The sequence below is a fragment of the Chiloscyllium plagiosum genome, unplaced genomic scaffold, assembly GCF_037043375.1.
Source record: "Chiloscyllium plagiosum isolate Xiang-an unplaced genomic scaffold, Cpla_swu_hap1 HiC_scaffold_24, whole genome shotgun sequence".
Classification (NCBI taxonomy): domain Eukaryota; kingdom Metazoa; phylum Chordata; class Chondrichthyes; order Orectolobiformes; family Hemiscylliidae; genus Chiloscyllium; species Chiloscyllium plagiosum.
This window is the reverse complement of record NW_028270162.1, coordinates 17,446,066-17,466,140: the sequence shown is the minus strand read 5'-3', so window position 1 is coordinate 17,466,140 and position 20,075 is coordinate 17,446,066. Positions and strand designations below refer to the sequence as shown.

The window sequence follows — 20,075 nt, the reverse complement described above, 5'->3', positions numbered from 1 at the left end:
AACATTTTCTATGTCCAGGTACTTTAGTATTTGTTAAGTTTCGATTAGTTCCCCCCAGACCCCCACTTCTAAACTCCTTCGAGTATAGACCCAGAGTTCTCAAAGGGTCCTCATATGTTAAGCTTTTCATTCCTGGAACCATTCTCATCAATCTCCTCTGGACTCACTCCAGGGCCAGTAGAGATATATGAGGCTCAAAACTGTGCACAACACTCCAAATGTGGTCTGACCAGAGCATAACAGAGCTTCAGAAGTACATCCCTGCTTTTATATTCAAGTCTTCTCAAAATAAATATCAACATTGCATTTGCCTTCCTAACTACTGACTCAAACTGTGAGTCTACCTTGAGAGAATCCTGGACTGACACTCCCAAGTCTCTTTGCACTTCAAACTTCTGAATATTCCCCCATTTAGAAAATAGTCATTGCTTCTAATCTTTCTACCAAAGTGCATGACCTCCATCTGCACTTCTTTGCCCAGGCGCACTGAACAACGCAAAGGGTTATGTACGAAAAGCTACATTGTTATGATATACCATCTAGAAATCTAAAAACTAATATTTGGAGTCAGATATTTTTGAAGATTCCTGTGATTTATATTAAGAATTTAGAACAGTACAGCACAGGAACAGCCCCTTCAGCCTACCTGGGCTGATCATGATGCCATTCTAAACTAATCCCATCTGCCTGCATTTGGTTTGTATGTTATATATAAATTAACAAGGTATTTGTTGTTTTCCCAGAAAATTAATGAATGTAATCCTGAAATGACCTGGGCCCCATTTATTTCATGGCAAAAGCCCTTCATCAGGAACTCCTGATGTTTTGCCCAAAACATCAATTTTCCTGTTCCTCGGATGTTGCCTGACCTGCTGTGCTTTTCCAGCACCACTCTAATCTAGACTCTGATCTCCAGTATCTGCAGTCCTTACTTTTGCCCATTTATTTCATGTTCTAATGACCATGCAGCCTGCACCAAATACTGAAATAACATTCTGAGATAATTGTAAATGTGAGCTCATTCAGTTTGACACTTGTTTTACACGGACTGTCATTAGAAAATTATACTTCCAGAATACATTATCAGTTCTAACTTTACAAGTAACCCCTATCCTATTGTGCTATTGCCCAATCTACTCCTTTGGTCTCTCTATTGTTTAGGTTAAACAGATACTTTTGGGCACTTACATTCGATGCCAATACATGGTTGAGTGCATCCCTTATATGGTGAGCAACCCTGACGAAACTTGCAAGACATTCTCTGTAAAATAATCATATTTATAGAAGGATTAAACTAAGTGTATGAGTGTGCCAGTGTATGTGAACATGTGACAGTTTATGTTCATTGATACTTCTGCCCTGAACATTGGTCTCTTTGAGTTATATGTGTGCGTGTTTGTTGGTATTATTGTCTTTCTGGCATTCAAACCCTTTAGGACTGGGACACATTCACTATCCAAAATGATACAACTTTACATCAAACCTCATCTGCCCAGCAGCTTCCCTCCAAACCATCAATCAACCTTACTCTACCCCTTCAAATCCATGGCCATTCACTTTGCTCAGATTCTAATAGTTCTAATCAGACAGTTCAGAAATGTTATGACACATCTCTGGAGCAGGTGAGACTTCAACTCTGGTCTCCGGGCTCAGAGATAGGGACACTACCACAGTGCCACAAGAGCCCTCTAGTGGATCTATTTATTTTTACAACAATTGGCAATGACACATGATCATTTGTGGTCAGCTTTTTTCAGTAAATTCAAATTTCACCACCTGCTATAATGGGATTAAACCAATGTGCCCAGAATATTACCCTGGAGTTCTAGTTATAATCCAGTAGCATGATCAGACATAATGTAATGACACACCTTGCAACAGGTCGGAGTTGAACCCAGGTCTTCTGTCCCAAAGTCTCCACAAGTGCACCACAAGTCTCCTTATACCGGTGGCCTTTTTTTTATGTTCAGAAGTGCTCTTACTCACCACTGAACATTGTTTCCTAAAACCAAATCACCCATGGTATTTCTTCCATCTGTTAACTACCACCAGTAAATCACCCAATTGAATAATTTATGTGCAAAGCCTGTCAAGGTCAATGCAAACCATCAAAGGTGAGGGTGAGGTAGAGAGAAGATGAGGACCGCAAAATCAAAATGGAGTTGGCAGGGGAGATAAGGCAATTTAGCTCCTGCAGTGCCCACCTCTGTCTAAAGGCATTGAGTATTGTTGGGCACTGTGTGCTTCTCCGAGCCCAGACTCTGGCATTAATATAATGGCAGAAGAGTGGCAGACATGACCCCCTCCACAGCCTGCTGCCATATATCCATAACCAAGATATACATGATCAAGACTTACAGTTAGGCTGGGAGGCAACCTGCAGAACTATGCTTTTATTAAATTATCTAACCTATTTTTTCTAATCAAGCTGTTGAGTGATGCTATTACATGTTGCTGGAGCAGATGGGACTTGTACCCAGACCTCTTGGCCTAGGGGCATGGACACTACCATTGCGGCACTAGAGGGCCCCCCAGCAGTTAGATGCAATGGCACTCAGGATCGAGCTGACCTGTGGCAGCTTATGCTTTAAGAATGAGTAATCCTGGAAAATGGCAGCCAGTCCAGGATTTGTCAGTAGCTTATGACTTTCACTCTACCACATACAGAATCTGGCTAACATGTACCCATTTACTAATGATCCCATACACGAACATACCCGCCACAAATTATTCATTGTATTGTTTGAAATAGAATCCACCCCGCATTTATTAAACAGTAACAACGAATCTCCCTGAATTTCTGATAAAGTGTCAGATGTGAATCATTTACTTCAATGTTGATCTGATCAACAGAGAAGACACACCGTTTACTGTTGCCTTTTCTGATGGTAATTCATTAATTAAAGCAAAGCACTGCGGATGCTGGAGACTCGAGATAGCAACGAAATGAAACAGAGAAGTGCTGGAGAAACTCAGCAAGTCTGACGTTTCTCCCAGAGCAGGTGGGCTGAGTGGCCTCCTCAGTGCCCTAACGGTTCTGTCATTCTCACACCCAGTTTCTCTGCCACACGCACAGACAAACGATGAGAAATTGTTCCTAAACACGTTTCAAATCTGGGCATTTGGAGGGCTTTGAGGGTTAATGCACCATAGAGACAAAAGCAATTTTAAGTTTTCTGTTTTTTCAAAAGTGAAAATAATTTGCAGGTTAGAGCCAAGAATTAAAATGTAGATCCCTGAAGGTTTCTGACTTTCATGATCTGTATCTTTCACAAGGAGCTTTGAGATTTCGCTAACGGTAGAATTGAACAGGTTCTAAATGACCAATAAGATGATCAATTTGAATCCTCACAGTTTTCGAGGACACCACACCGACTCTGGGCTCAATTCTCCAGGGGTGGCATCGTTTTTCTTAACGCTCTTTCCCATTGCAACCTCTCGCTTATTCGAATAATTATTTGTCAATGGTAACAATGAACAAATCCCTCTTTTTTATATATAGAAAGGTATTGGAGCAGGTTGACCTGAACGAAGTAGCGATCAAATTAAGTTGTTATTCTTTTCTCAAATGGCAGCATAAATATGAAAAGCTGAATATTTAATCGGAATGGAAAGAAAGCCAGGAGCGATTGTACCAGAACGTGTGAAAATGAAGTGAGGAAGGAATGTTTGAAATGTGGACCTTTCACTGTTTGGGGCAAAGACCAATATTTTTCTCCTTCGTGTGATATTCACAGATTACTTAGTGTGGAAAACAGGCCCTTCGGCCCAACAAGTCCACACTGACCCGCCGAAGAGCAACCCACCCAGACCCATTCTCCAACATCTAACATGGCCAATTCACCTAACCTGCACATTTTGGACTGTGGGAGCACCCGGGGAGAATGTGCAAACTGCACACCGAACAGTTGCCTGAGGCGGGAATTGAACCCGGGTCTCTGGCGCTGTGAGGCAGCAGTGCCGTCCACATTCTACATGCTGAGCATTTCCACCGTTCCGCGGTTTATTTGTTTAATAACATGCTAAGTGCTTGGCTGCCGAATAAAGAGATTACAATCTCCATACACCCGGTGTTAACGCTACGAGTCCCGGTGCAAATGCAGTAACAACGATGGGGGTATTTGGCTGGGGGTGGGGGTGGGGATGGGGCGGGGCGAGGGATTGCTGAAGGAGGTGGATTTCACCACCAATCCTGATCTATCTCGCATCCTCAGAGAATCAAAGTGACTGACTGGGGTGGTTGGGCGGGGGGGGGGGGGGGTCATCAAACGGTTCAACAAAGAGTTGTTGAAGCTGACTTGGTGCAGGATACACCTTTAAGTCAGGGACCGAGTAACCGTTTTAATATCCAAATGTTTACATCATTGTTTAAAGGGGACGTGGGTATTGGTCCAGTCTGTACCAGTGTCACGGAAATGTTCATTCCGGTTACATTCTTTCCTCAATACTTTGGGACATTTCTAGGACACTTTTAGTTATTCCCGCAGTTGGAATGTGTTTGATTTTAATCCGTTCTATTGCACTTGCAATAGTTTTGACTGTTCTGAAGCTGTCTGTCTGTCCTGGAGTGTGACTATTAAGAGTACTACAATTATATTGAAGCATTTATTAAGAGAGGGGAATACGTGGACCGAAGTTTAATTTTATTGCACCCTTTGTGATTTTCAAGTGGAAATATTTTGTGGAATGCTTTTATAAACTTCATGAATAAAACATAGTTTGCGGAAAACAAACTTTTCGCTGGGCGGTTTAAACGGTAAATGTCTTGCATTCAGAGATATTTTTGGATCTGCTGCTGGTTGTGATTTGCTTTGGGTGTGGTGATTTCATTTTAAATGGCCAGGTTTTCACCAAGAATAATTCATTATTCTTTATTTTGACACCTTGCCCTTCACTATTCTGAATGCAAAATATTATTTTGTCAAGCCGGAAAATTTGATCAGTATTTCTGGGAAATAAAATCTTTATGATTCGGACGGATCTGCAACTCAGACCAAAACTCCCGAAACATTAAGACGGGACTCAAAGCCCGTTGAAATACACTGAGTTGTAACTTGTTTTTATTCAGGTGGAAAGTAACCTGGACCGAAATACTTGAAACGTGTCAGCTGTTGCTGAGGAGGAGAAATAGATTTTAACATTTCAGTGATGAGCACTTGTTAGCCTGAAGAGGAACAGAAGTTGAAAGCCAGGAAATAGGACAGGGCAATGGGACGAGCTGGGTTACTCAAGCAGGTAACTGGCATGGACAGGATTGGCCGAATGGCCCCCATCTGTGCTGCAGCCATTCCGTAAATCTAGGGTTCTCATACGCTCCATTTGCCTGCAAAATATCCAAAGCAAAACTTCATTTCATATCATTTCGAAAAACACATGTTTAATGTTTAGAAATCGCTATATTCACTTGGTATTCTGTTGAAATCCCTTCCAGGCTCCGTCCATCAATCTTTCTAGTCCCTGTGTCTACCCATAACTATTAGTTATTTGCTTCTCTGTCTTGCTAGCTCTAATCGTTAATGGGCCTCATAATTTCGTTTCTGCAACAATAGATTTTTCTTTTTAAATACATTTAAATAGAGTTCACAAGCCAGCAGTCGTATTCTGTATACTTAGGACTTGTAGCCCACAATAAGTAAAGGGAGCTCGAATTAATCTTTACCCCATCAAACCAGGATTTAATGTTGGCTCTATATATTTAAAGCTAGTCATATGTAGATCGACGAGATAAGATCCATTTTATCATTACAAGTAAGAATGATTTTAATTAATCTGAGTCGCTTTTGCATGCCCATATATCAAAAATCTAGCATGCATTTTTATCGTAATGTAAAAAGGTCATATAAATAGACCCTAAATAAAAACCGAAAGGACTGTGGCTGCTGTAAATCAGAAACAAAAACAGAAATTTGTCTCCACAGATGCTGCCAGACCTGCTGAGCTTTTCCAGCAATATCTATTCATATAGAACCTGTCTCGATGATGAGACGCCCCAATAATCTCTCAAGGAAATAGTTTTGAAAAGTGGTAACGCACTTGTCACCTCAAAAAAACCCTACAATTCTGCGCGCGTCAATAAACTGAAACATAAGCAGGGATAACCCCTACACAAAAACAAGGTACATGGAAAGTGAGTGTAAAAATTCTCACTGAATCCGAGATGCGCTTTTGTTTTCGAATGGATTACACAAAAGCGAAACGTTATTTTCGGTGGCATTGCTCCCATGTTGGTATGGCTACACGGCCACTTGCTGCCTCCTGTTCGCGCTCTCTGAAGATGCACCCCTCTACCAGAGCGGAATTAAACGCCCTGCTACTGTCACAGGGACCTTCCTTCCTCACGATTCCTCTGCAGTGACCTACTGATGGGACAAGCTTAGCATTGATTGCGGTTTTCTTTTTGAAATTGCAACTTTGAGCCAGTGGGAGTATTCGTGTCCCACCTGTGTGACTGTGCCCAGAGGATTTTTTTTCCCCAGGTGTTCCCGTGATGTTGGATGGTTTAGATTGACGTCACGTCGTCATGGGAACCCGTTAAGTACATTTGCAAAAAAGCTATGTTTTTATTTGTCCCTTTTGTTGCTTTTTAATTACCGAACGGGGACGGCTGCAAGAGCTGGGGCTGGATCGAACAGATTTGGAATTGAACTTTTGCTGTGTTTGGGTCTTTTGGAGTCCTCTCCTATCCAACATAAAGGAGACGATGATTGAGATTTGAAGAGAACACTGTTTGGTATCTGGGTGAACAGACTTGGAGGTCAGAGGCTCATATGGGAAGTGACAGAGAGAGTAAAACACGAGATTGCAGGAACCTTGGCCAAAGTAGGGACACTCCAAAGGGGAGTCCTTCAGCCAACGCTCGCCTCAAGACTTGCCCGGGAAGGAACGGGCTCCTCATGCCCGCCAAGAAGGTCAGGGATTGTGTGGCGCTAGGGGACAATGACTTTGCTTGTGGTGAACACCGTTCCTCCCCGGGATACGCGGTACTCCCGCAGCCCCAGTCCCCCGGGGCCCCTGGTGCCCACGGAACCCAAATCCAAGCGGCGCCGTTCCGGACACCGGACCAGAGAGACAAATGGGGCAAGAAAATGGACTTCCTGCTGTCAGTCATTGGGTTTGCGGTGGATCTGGGCAATGTCTGGCGCTTCCCCTACGTCTGTTATCAAAACGGTGGTGGTAAGTTTGTGATTGACGACCTGCAGACCAAACTCTCTGCAAGCACAATTCTACATTAATATATCTGAACAAATTACTATACTGATAAAGTATTTACCTTCAGTAATTAATAAATTCAACAGGTTTCTTAGGTGCATTTTAAACCATTTAAGATCACCACAGCATTGCTTTTGACTTCCGTACGTAATTTGTTTTACTTGTATCCGTTTTAACATACACAAAAAAATTAAAACGATGTTTTAAAATATTCAGCCAAGATGTAATTGGCTGCAAATCGGAGCTTCCCAAAGCTCTAACGATAATTTTAGTTACTGTTAGTCTTGCTGTTTAGCCTGGTCACCTCTACTGTGCTACTCACTGATCAACTTCCAATTCGCACGACTTATTTCTGGCCAGAAATCTATGCAGTTCGTTGTTTAAATACTTTTAAGTTAGTAATATTTCTGGTCTTTAGCACCTGACCCTATTTTTTAAAAAAATGTGGGGCTGTTAGTGCTCCGCACAGCAACATTTAGTTGCAACAGGGAAGACGTATCATGGCATGTTGAGAATCATAACATAATTGTGCTCTGACATTTTGTTGCTGGGTGGATGGAGGAACAGAGATAATGAACGGGCAGTTTGATCAGTTTGATAGGTTGAACATAAAGTACAGTTTTGTGGATAGATTGATGGACAGATAGATGGATCGATAGTTAGGCAGCACGGATAGATAAATGGAGAGATGGAACTGAAAGCAATGCTGGACTAATAATTGATACGAAGTGATTATTGCTGATCCTACTGAAATATATCACAAATCGCCAATTGGATGTCCGTTCGATTCATGACGGTAAAGCATAATTTAAATTGGTTCAAGGATTGAAAACAGATTTAGAATATATCAGGAGTATGAAATGTAAGAAGGTGGCCCAACCCAGATGACTGGCGTCTGTTTAAATAGTAACCGAAGTATTACATTCGCTAACACTACATACACATCACCTTTGTCTGCACAAGAAACGGACAGAGACTCCCAAAGAGGTATTGTAAATACGCACCCCTTGGTAGCAGACACTGCATCTTGCATCTAACTATTGACTAAAACATTTAGCACTGGTAACTTACTGGTAACAAGGCGAATTCTTGTTGAATTTACTAAATATAAGTGAACCTTATGGATTCACCCTGAAGAGACAATCAGTGTCAAACGACATAAAGGTTTATTTGGCAATTAAAAGCTCCCAGATTAAACTCTATCCACCTCCCTCAGGCTTTCTCGGTGACAGTTCCCAGAAACCGGTGTCAGGTTGTAGACTTAATCAGATCCGAAACAGCACGGGGTGAATATTGGAATTGCTGTAATAAGTTGTAATAAGCTTATAATAGGTTTCGTTGGTAGGGTGGAAAAGAATAACCCCGCAAAAAGAAATGTGTAGATCACCTTAAAAATAACACTTTTTTTACGCTGGAACTTTGTGCTTTTGAGAGTTTGGTGTTTGTAGGTAACATCTAATAAACCTAAAGTTTCCTTCCGGAGGCCACGTCCCACGTTGTGGTGATGGAACGAATTCCTTTCCATAACTATGACAAGTATCGTTGCATGTGATTGAATGTTATACATCTTTGAACTTGTGAGCCATCCCCGTCAGAATTACGCCAGCATTTCCTGTTTATCATTGGCCGGGCTTTGCGGTTGTCCGCACTCCCAGTCGCTTCTGAGTAAAACCGACGCAACTCTTGGCGTCCCCAGATGTACTGTCGGTGACACCGTGATTTTCCCCGCTGTAGCATTCATTGCAGAAGCAGCCAGCACAGAATCAGTGATTTGAAATGAAGTCTACTTCCTCCACATTCCTGTAAAAGCCATTCAAACTGTTAAGTTTCGTTGAATGACGCTAAACCGTTCTATTTAACCATTCTGAGCCCCGAAGAAGGGCTCATGCCCGAAACGTCGATTCTCCTGCTCCTTGGATGCTGCCTGACCTGCTGTGCTTTTCCAGCAACACATTTTCAGTTCTGATCTCCAGCATCTGCAGTCCTCACTTTCTCCTATTTAACCATTATGATTAGGGCAGAATAATATCTCTGGCCCTATAAAATATTGTATAAGTGTGAAATATCATTCCATCTATTCCAAGATAAAATAATAGACATTTAAAAAGTTTGCCTTTGACCTTTCACTTTAGACAATAGTCAATAGACAATAGGTGCAGGAGTAGGCCATTCAGCCCTTCGAGCCTGCACCGCCATTCAATATGATCATGGCTGATCATTCCTAATCAGTATCCTCTTCCTGCCTTATCTCCATAACCCTTGATTCCACTATCTTTGAGAGCTCTATCCAACTCTTTCTTAAATGAATCCAGAGACTGGGCCTCCACTGCCCTCTGGGGCAGAGCATTCCACACATCCACCACTCTCTGGGTGAAGAAGTTTCTCCTCATCTCTGTCCTAAATGGTCTACCCTGTATTTTTAAGCTGTGTCCTCTGGTTCGGCACTCATCCATCAGCGGGAACATGTTTCCTGCTGCCAGAGTGTCCAATCCTTTCATAATCTTATATGTCTCAATCAGATCCCCTCTCAGTCTTCTAAACTCAAGGATCTTTCTACTTTCTACTTAATCCTATGGGTGTTTATTCTAAACTTCATTTCACTCTCTGTAACACGATTTAAAAATTAATTATAATCTATGCATTTTTCTTCTGGACTGTTGTCTGTGACAATTCTTCAACCTGATTCACTGTAGTCTGTTTGATGGCTTCATCTTGATGATTTTGAATCAGATTCCCAATTGAGGTGGCACCAGGCTGAATGTCATATGCAAATAGAAATTGAAACTCCAGAATCCATTCAGTTTTCTTGGAAACTTATCCTGAACTAAGCAGTGAACATTGTTATTGCACTACACATTGCTAAATTTGGGTCCATGTACTTTTCAATCAAACTTCTCTATAAATCTGGAAATCCCAGAAAGGAATGGTCACATCAATTATAAGGGAATGTTTCAGAATCAGAACTCTTTCACTTACATTCTTGCTTAAGATTTTTAAAAATCCATAACATTTTAAGCTTCTGCTTTGTCACTTCATAAATTTAAATAGCAGAGACTGTTGTCCTTTGGAACTCATCCCAAAGGTAAACCAGTCTTTAGTAACTGATTAGAGTCTTTGCAGAAGAAATAATTCCAAAATATGGCACCAACAAATAAAAATATATTTGTTCCCCAATCAAACATTGACCAGACCAAACTAAATGAAATTGTTCTATGTTTGTATTGATAAAAAACAAAATGAACTCAAGCATCAGAAACAAAATTCTTTCAAAATGGCTCTTTTACACTTCATGTTCAATAATGCTGACAAAACCTTTCTCATAATACCATGAATTCTAGAAAACCTTTTGTAAAAAATCTCCGTAGAACAAAATCATTGCCCACTGGGTAGTTGCTAGTTAGATTTAATCAGGGAAACCCTTTGGGTGAGTTGATAGGTATCACTATAGAGATTGTCACCGTGTGTTGGGCTAGTTGTCTTTGAGAATTCTGATGCTTGTCTTTATACACTGAGATAGTAGTGTACCTGCCATTGCACATTGCCGAGTTGCTTTTGCACTGTGGCCAGTTATTATATGGTGGTGTTTCACCTACTGCATTTTACAGTAGATGACATCATACATTGGCATATATCCTTCATACATTGCAATTGCTATATGCACATTGAATATTAGAAGCTGGACGGTTACAACTGTACATTGGCATTTCCTATTTAGCCAGAGTACGCATGAGAATATTTGACCCTGAGTTTATAGATTTAATCCGTAACTAAGTATTTCTCATACCTGTTTTCAGAACTGGTCTTTGGTTAATTTCAGGTGCTTTTCTTATCCCCTACACATTAATGGCAATGTTTGGGGGAATTCCTCTGTTCTACATGGAGTTGGCCTTGGGACAATACCAGAGGACTGGCGTCATTCCAGTTTGGAAGAGGATATGTCCAATATTTAAAGGTGAATGCATCAAAAGGTGGCAACATTATCGCATACATCAATAAGACAAATCATAACATCCTTTAAAAAATGAGTCATATTGAAAAGGGAACTGAAATAATAAACTGAAAAATTAGTCAGCTGGGGCATTGTAGTAGTATTTGCAGGAGGTATAAACCTGAACAATTCAGACTCTGGATTTTAAGAACTGCAACTTTTTGTGAAGAATTAAAAATTGATAACATTTCCTGTAATTGTGAAACAAAATCTAAATTCCAGTTCCGCTCAGACTTTCTAATGTGCACATGAGTGTTGTTACTGAGTAAAATAAGTCATGTTTCTACTAAATTACTCTCTTCCTATAAAAAATCCTGAATTTAGATCTGTATTGTACTTTAGTTCCAAATGATTTATCCCTCAGCATGCCCCAAGATAATTTGTGTGTAATTGCAAAAGAAAAATTCAAAAGAAGTCACACAGATTAGAAGATACTGTAGTTGATCCTGCAAGGTACTGACTTGCCCATATTGACCATGAAGATGATGGTGGCATTGATATGTCTGCAACATCCCTGGTCTAGAGAATGTGGCAGGGAGAGGGAAGGAGAAACATCCAGAAATAGTGGGCTTGGCTGCAGGCTGCTAATCATACGATTTCTAAACAACATTAGTGAAAGTTAAGCCCTAAATACAAGAACAGAAACAAATGATTTCTGACTGCCCTGCTGTTTCATTAGAGAAACATAGAAGATAGGAGCAGAAGGAGGCCATTTGGCCCTGAAAGCCTGATGCACCATTCATCCCAATCACGGCTGATCATCCAACTCAATAGCCTAATCCTGCTTTCTCCCCATAACCTTTGCTCCCATTAGCCCCAAGTGCTATATTTACTTGTCTCTTGAATACACTCAAAATGTTTTGGCATCAACTACTACCTGTGGCAATGAAGTCCACAGGCTCAGCACTCTTGGGTGAAGAAATGTCTCATCTCCATCCTAAATGGTCTACCTCCAATCCTCAGACTGTGACCCCTGGTTCTGGCCACACCCACTACTGGGAACATCCTCCCTACATCTACACTGTTTAGTCTTGTTAGAATTTCATAAGTCTCTATGAGATTACCCCCTCACTCATCTGAACTCCAGCAAAACAATCCTAACCTAGTCAATCTCTTCTCATACTTGAGTCCTGTTATCCCTGGAATCAGCCTGGTAAACCTTTGCTGCATTCCCTTGAGAGCAAGAGCATCCTTCCTCAGAAAAGGAGATCAAAACTGCACACAATATTCTAGGTGTGGCCTCACCAAGGCCTGTATAACTGCAACAACACATCCCTGCTCCTGTACTCAAAACCTCTTGCAATGAAGGCCAACATACCATTTGCCTTCTTTACTGCCTCCTACTCCTGCATACTTACCTTCAGTGACTGGTGCACAAGGACACCCAGGTCCTCTCTCCCAATTTATAGACATTTACAGAAGTTTTCGTTATGATATTGTGTGGCAAGCAAACTAACTACTTCTAAACCAAATTCAACAGATGAGGTAAAAGTGACTGCCCTTGACATTAAGGCTGCATTTGACCAAGTGTGGCATCAAAGAGCTGTAGAAACACTAAGGTCAATGGGAACTAAGGGGTAAACATTCCATTGGTTAGAGTGATACCTGGCACAAAGGAAGATGCTTGGTTTTCAGTTATCTCAGCTCCAAGGCACTTCTGCAGGAGTTCCTTCCGGTCATATGATAGGCCCAAACATTATCAGCTGCTTCATTGATGACTTTCTCTCTATCATAAGGACAGAAGTGGAGATGTTTGCTGGTGACTGTACAATGTTCAGCACCTTCACAACTCACCAAATACTGAAGCAGTCCATTCCAAATGCAGCAAGACCTGAATAATATCCAAGCTTGAGTTTAAAAATGGCAAGTACCATTTGCTCCATACAAATGCCAGGCAATGACCATCTCCAACAAGAAATAATTGAACCATCATTCCTTGATATTCAATGGCATTACCATAATTGAATTCCCCAACTCTCCTGGGGGTTACCATTGACCAGAAATTGAACTGGACTGGCTACACAAATGCAGTGGCTACAAGAGCAGGTCAGAGGCTAGGAATACTGCAGTAAATAGCTCACCTCATGACTCCATAAAACTTGTCCACCATGTACAAGGCACATCAGGAGTGTGATGGAATATCTTATCTGGATGGGTGCAACTCCGTCACTCAAAAAGCTTGACATCATCCAGGAAAAAGCAGCCCACTTAATTGGCACTACATACATGAACAGTTACTCCCTCCATCACTTATACTCTGTGGTAGCAGAGTGTCCCATCTACAAGAATGGAGTGCAGAAATTCACTGAAGTTCCTTTGACCATAGCTTCTAAATGCATGACCACTTCATGGACAAGGACAAGAACAGCAGATACGTTATGAACCGCACCCATCTGCGAGATTCCCTCCAAGCCACTCATCACTGTGACTTATAAATATATTACCATTCCTTCAATGTTGTAGGTTCAAAATCCCAGAATTCCCTCTCTTACAGTGGATCTACGTACAGTACATGGACTGCAGCATTTCAAGAAGGAAGCCCACCATCACCTTTTCACGGGCAATTAATTACAGGCAATAAATGGTGGTCCAGCTAGCAATGTCTACATGTCATGAATCATTCAGCCAGACCATGACATTAACAAATGTTTCCATGAGAATAACTCTCAAGATACATCTACCACTGCAAACATCATGTGACCTTTAGCATGATGGACTCCCAGTGTCAGTACCCCTATTCTGGGGAATTTCCATATGAATACCATCAGCAGCAAATTAAAAACTATAGGAAAAATAAAGAGATCAGTTAGACAGACGAGTAGAGAATGGACAGCCCAGATACAGGCCATTCAGTCCAGTGGTTTAAGCTCCAGTTACTTCATCTAACCCCATCAGCATAGTCTCCTAACTCTTTCTCGCTTTTCTGTCTTCCCCTTGGATGTATCTCTGCCTTAACTACTTCTTGTAGCAACATGTTCCACATTTTTACCACTCTGTGGGTGAAGAATTTCTTCCCAATTTCCTATTGGAATTTTTAGGGCCTATGTCATTTTTATGACATAGAGATAACTGGGTCTTTTACTTTCTGTATTGAAATTGAAATACCAAAGTAAGACTGTGTACTAGTAATGTTTAATGATCTTCTTTTGCTAATGTATAGAAAGGAGAGGTCTAGTGTGTCTAGAATCCAACAAACAGTTAGACTTTGTAATATGGAAAATAGAGCAATAAGGCGGCTGGAAACCACAGGTAGAAGCAAAGCAATTTATAAATGGTCGCTTAGGCCACATTAATAGTGCCATGTTTCCACTCAAATGCTAAACTGAGCTTCTCCATATTACCAGTTTTTATTTTGTTTTAGGGATTGGATATGCAATCTGTGTCATATCATTGTATGTTGCTTTTTACTACAATACCATCATATCCTGGGCTCTCTACTACTTCTACTGTTCATTCACGGCCACTTTGCCCTGGACAAACTGTGACAATCCTTGGAATACACCCAACTGCACCAACTACTTTGGCAAGAATAATGTCACTTGGAATAACTTCTCCAGATCTCCAGCTGAAGAGTTTTTCATGTAAGTGCAAATAAGTGGTGAGTGCTTAACCGGTGGCACTGGTTTCAAAGAATTAAGCACAATGTTTGGGTGGAGAATTATTTGGTTGAGTGGGTAAGAAGGGGAAATTGTTGCCTTTTGTTGAGTTGGGATGTAAATGGAATGAAACATGATCAATCATTTGCACTCAATGGCAACATTCAAACAAGTGGTCATTACATGTGTATAAATCATTGTGAGTATTGTTAAGTTAATTATAATATGAATCTTCAGAGTTGAACAGAGAGATGTCTCTTTTTGCTCAACAGATCTATGTGCTCACTTTCCAATTAGAAATGTGATCCTGGTCCCTAGCCAAAGGATGATTAGGTCAGTTATCAGATGCCAAGTGTTGTGTGGGCTATAATCAACTAACTGACCACTTTAGTCAGAGCATCTAATCCCTAAATTATTATGGTAACAGCTACCATGTTGTATAGAGATATCAACCATTGAGTGAAATCTCTGCGCTGATGCCAATAAGATAAATCAGAGTTGAAGTTCATACATAAGTTGCTCACTTCCTGGAAGGCCAATATTTTGACATTTCCAAAATGTTCAGCTTGCAGGAACTAATTGCATTTATATGGTGTTTCATTAATATCCTTGGGATGTGACAAGCTTCATTTTCTATTTAAAAAGGAATTATATTTATACACACAGGGAAATCCACAATGTGGCAGATTAACATACTACCATGATAACATAGTTACCGGTTTGATATCCAAAGTATTGTCTGGCAGTATCTGTGAAGAGAGATCAGAGTTAACGTTTCTGGTCTGGATACCCTTCCTTAGAACTGAGGAAGTTCTGAGGAAGGGTCACCGGACCTGAAACATTAACTCTGATCTCTCTTCACAGATACTGCCAGACCTGCTGAACTTTGCCAGCAACTTTTGTTTTTGTTTCTGATTTACTGCATCCGCAGTTCTTTCGATTTTTATTCATAGTATTGTGTTCACTGTTATCATGTAGCCAAACATGGGAGCCATTGTTAGTAAGATACAGTGCACAAATGACGATCAAATATTTTAGATAGCCAGTTTTGTTTTGACTCAACTAGAGGACTGCTGAGAAACTTGAGCCTAGATATATGTGGTCAACCTCAGCAGTGGAAATTATTGCCACAACCCTCTAAGTCAGAAAGGAATGTTGTTAAAATGACAATGACAAATTAATTACTTTTGAAATCTAACTACTGTTGCTTTGTAGATACTAAGCAGTGTGTCTTCTTTATGTTTTTCTCTTGCTTTTAGACGGAATGTTCTGGAGATTCATAAATCCAAGGGGCTGCATTATGTGGGTGTGATCCGCTGGCAACTTCTCTTATGTCTCTTTGTCATATTTACCATTGTTTACTTCAGCCTCTGGAAGGGAGTGAAAACATCTGGCAAGGTTCGTTCACTGAGAAAGCTACTTTGGGTTTTTATTTTTTACAAAATTTTAAAATGTGCAAAAGGTAGTATAACAATTTTATATTGTTCGGATATCTTACACAAATGTAGTGAAATGATATTAAATCAGGCTCTTTAACAGTATTTGGGCAGGCATATACTGGCAGGTCAAAGAGAGGCATGTATACAATGCAATGTATTACCAAGAGGGTTGCGTTAAAGAGGAATATATTGCAAAAATAGCTGTGTTCCAAAAAAAGAGGTCTATCGTGGAGAAAAATGTGCTTTAGAGAGGGGCATGATACAAAATCCATAGGTTTGCATTTTCCATTTGGGATCAGATGTTGACATAAGAATCAAATGCAGGTCCTGACCCCAAAATGGGTTGGGAATAGTTGGCCAACTTGAATATTGTGTCCAGAGGGTACAGTTGACATTTGATTAAAGATAGTGGGGGGGTCCCTCAATGATAGATGGCAAATAGCAGACCCTTCAGCACTGCTTTAAAGGTAGTCCCACCCTCTGAGGAGGGAGCTGCCAATGCCTACAAAGTGAGAGAAACAGAAAAAGAGAGTGTCTCAAAACAGACGTGCCTTCGAAGACCAGCAGCCTTTCCATTTGTTGGACAGTGACCACAGCCAAGGGTGGACAGACACGACAGGTACCAGGTGGAGAAGGGGAAGTCCTAGGTGTCACTTTCTCTCATTGGCTGTATTTTAGCCACTGTGTGGGGCCCATCTCATGTTAGGAAAATAGGGCCCTTAATTTTTTCTGGGGTAACAGTTCTGCCCCAACTCAGCCTTCTTGGAAATGGGAGTAGGACTTGGGATGGTGCTGGCAAACTGGCACATTGGCAAGTCATGTGCAATTCCAGGCATACCCAGCCACCATCCCTCACACATCAGTCTTTATAAATCCCATCCATTACAAGATGCATGCATTACAGAAAAGTTCAAGTTAATTCAATCAATGATCTTGTATCTGTTACAGATAGTCTGGGTAACTGCCACTCTGCCATATCTGGTGCTTTTCATCCTTTTGATAAGAGGAGCCACATTACCTGGTGCATGGCGAGGTGTGGTCTTTTACCTCAAACCAAACTTTAAGAAGTTGTTAGACACAGATGTGAGTACATATAAGGAGTCAGAAAAGCTATGAATTATTATGAAATAATTGTATTGAATGCACCTTATAACCAGACTGCAGTTTGAACTCTTCACTCCTTACTCCCTTTGTACACACACAATTTCTTTTACTTCTGGAATACCTTCCAGCTGCAGTGTCAGAAGTTCAACTACAAAAGTAAAGCACAGCAGAAATAACAACATCATTTTATATTCCCATGAACGGATCAGTAAAGAGCAAAGATATAGAATGACAGTCATACAATAAAAATATTAATAAATTATGCATTAATTCCCGAGAGAGTTCCATCCATGGATTTCAATCTCCTATAGCTTCCTGAGTGAATGGACAAATTAAGAGTGGCAGGGCTGTTGAGCATAGATAATTCTGGTTAACATTTGTATCATTTATAAAGAAACACTCCTACTGGGGATAACCAAATTGTCTTACAATTGATTTCAGGGCCATCCTTCACTCCACTATCTCAAAATTCATTCTATGAGTTTATCCCTCCATATGTGAAGAAAGTCTATGATCAGCTTTAAATTTAACTTATTTGTTTGAACCTATATTTCCTTACTTACTCCAATAATTTAGCTACTTTGCTAACTATGTTACATGCCTCAATAAGATAACCAATATAATATATCTCATTCTCAGACTGAAAGCTCAAAAAGCCCAATATTTTCTCATAACTCGCTGTCAGCCTCAAGTTTTTGCTCCTGTGAATAAATGCCTTTCTTCTATCTCTGTCACCAACATTAAACACAGTGTTCAAGTGCACTGTGCAATTTGACTTTGACTTCTTTTCATGTTTATTCTACTGCTTTAGTATTAACTTTGTAGCTTCTTGCTATTTATTTGCTGCACCCATTCAGTATTAAGTCTACTAAGATCTTCAGGTGTCTTTCAATATCATCTTTAGTTATTCTAAACTCATTAAATGTGCACATCTCCCCTCTTGTCCTTACATATGTATTGCTTTATACCTGTCTGCACAGTGTTTTGTTTGCTACTATTTTGCTCACATATGTATTCTTTCCAGGTTATCATATAACTTCTGAGCTGCCTTCTGTGGTCTGATTTATTAGGCAAGAATTACAGTTGGAGATGGAGCAACAAATCTTGATTTCAATGCAGTGAGATTAGAAGAGAAGAAGATTGTGTCAGTCAGTGTATTTGTAGATCATGAAGAATAAGAAATTACACCGAAACGTAATAGCTATAGTCATATTAAGAAAGGAAGGAAAGAAATAAACAAGAAAAAGTTGCAATGGAAAGAAAGATTGAAAACTAGAGTTGAGAAAATGAGCTTCCCTTGTATTTTATTGCAACTCCTCCCCTTGCCTTATTTTTCATTCAGAATGACCTGTCTTCATAAAAATGGTGGTTTGCATATGGGATCCATATAGATAGAAATCACATCAGAACAGATCATCTCATTGCAGTTCATCCCATTGCTTTCTCTTAATGCCAACATTTTAAAAATCCATATCTTCCAGTTCTACTTTTTGAATGGACCAAAAAAAACCTTTTTCAATTAAAACAAATAATGTATTTTCTAACATTACTTGAGGAACAGCGAGATGCTGATTGATCACTTCATTTTTTTTGGCATCTTTTTAGCCAGCTAGCCCTACCCTCCTCCTTTTATCTCGGCTGGAGATTAGCATTAATACACAGTGGTTCCATTGTTCTCTCTTAGCCACCTGACCATAGAGTGGAACTTCTTGAGCCTTCAAGCTCAGAAACAAGAGACACACAGTCACTGGAAAGCAATACTTTTTTAAACATGCCACAAATCTACTTAACCTACTGCATATTTCTGATAATTTCCATATTTGGTATCATTACAACTTAAAATATCAGTGAAAATTTATTTTGGTGAATGGTTCCAGCATACATGACTCTCCAGCAACTTCTTCAAGATATCATTGCACATTGAAAAGTGAACCTTTTTAATGTTGGTATTAATTTCCTGCCAATATTTATTAAATGAAGTCTAATTGAACATGCTGACCCTATCGGTTGCTGCAGTAGCAGGCTTGCTCTCACAATCATGATGTGCCTCATCCTCGCAGACAGCTGGACCCTTATTAACCACAGCCTTAGCTACAGACAGGGACTCATCCCCGGGTGCATGGGAGCTCTAAAAGGTAAATGAGTTTATTATTCCGTCGGAACAAGAGAGAAACCCTTACAAATGCAAATCATAGATTGAAACACACATCTCATTTATACACAGCCTTTGTTCATGTGGTTCTTACAAAATGATGACTGTTTTAATAATAGATTTGCTTTCTGTAATTAAAGACTGCCAGAGGAGAATTTCTTAAATGCATTTCCCACTTGTTCCATCCTCTGACACAATAAAGCTAGACAGGCATTTAAAACAAAGCCATAGTGTCTCCTTATCTACCCTTTTCGTAAACATTGTGATGTCTAGCACGACCAGCCTTAGCCCTTCACCTAGATTTTAAAAACGTGTTGCTGGAAAAGCGCAGCAGGTCCGGCAGCATCAAAGGAGAAGGAGAATCGACGTTTCGGGCATAAGCCCTTCTTCAGGCTTATGCCCGAAATGTCGATTCTCCTTCTCCTTTGATGCTGCCTGACCTGCTGCGCTTTTCCAGCAACACATTTTTAAGCTCTGATCTCCAGCGTCTGCAGTCACCACTTTCTCCTCCTTCACCTAGATTTGCCAATAACAACTTTTATTTTATTAATCTAACTCCATCTCAGGAAATTCAATCAGGCCAACCC

At 40.4% G+C, this 20,075-nt stretch overlaps 1 protein-coding gene across 2 annotated transcripts in view; it reads left to right on the top strand.

Annotated features, from left to right (window-relative positions):
- The first annotated feature begins 6,479 nt into the window (after positions 1–6,479).
- Positions 6,480–20,075, top strand: part of slc6a4b (solute carrier family 6 member 4b) — a 54,279-nt gene continuing 40,683 nt past the window's right edge. For both annotated transcript variants that reach the window (XM_043715520.2, XM_088000305.1), the window contains exons 1-5: positions 6,480–7,173; positions 11,027–11,161; positions 14,559–14,778; positions 16,053–16,191; positions 17,181–17,315. In XM_043715520.2, coding sequence (XP_043571455.1) covers positions 6,768–7,173; positions 11,027–11,161; positions 14,559–14,778; positions 16,053–16,191; positions 17,181–17,315 — 1,035 coding nt within the window. In that variant the 5' untranslated portion in view covers positions 6,480–6,767. The remainder of the gene's footprint in view (positions 7,174–11,026; positions 11,162–14,558; positions 14,779–16,052; positions 16,192–17,180; positions 17,316–20,075) is intronic.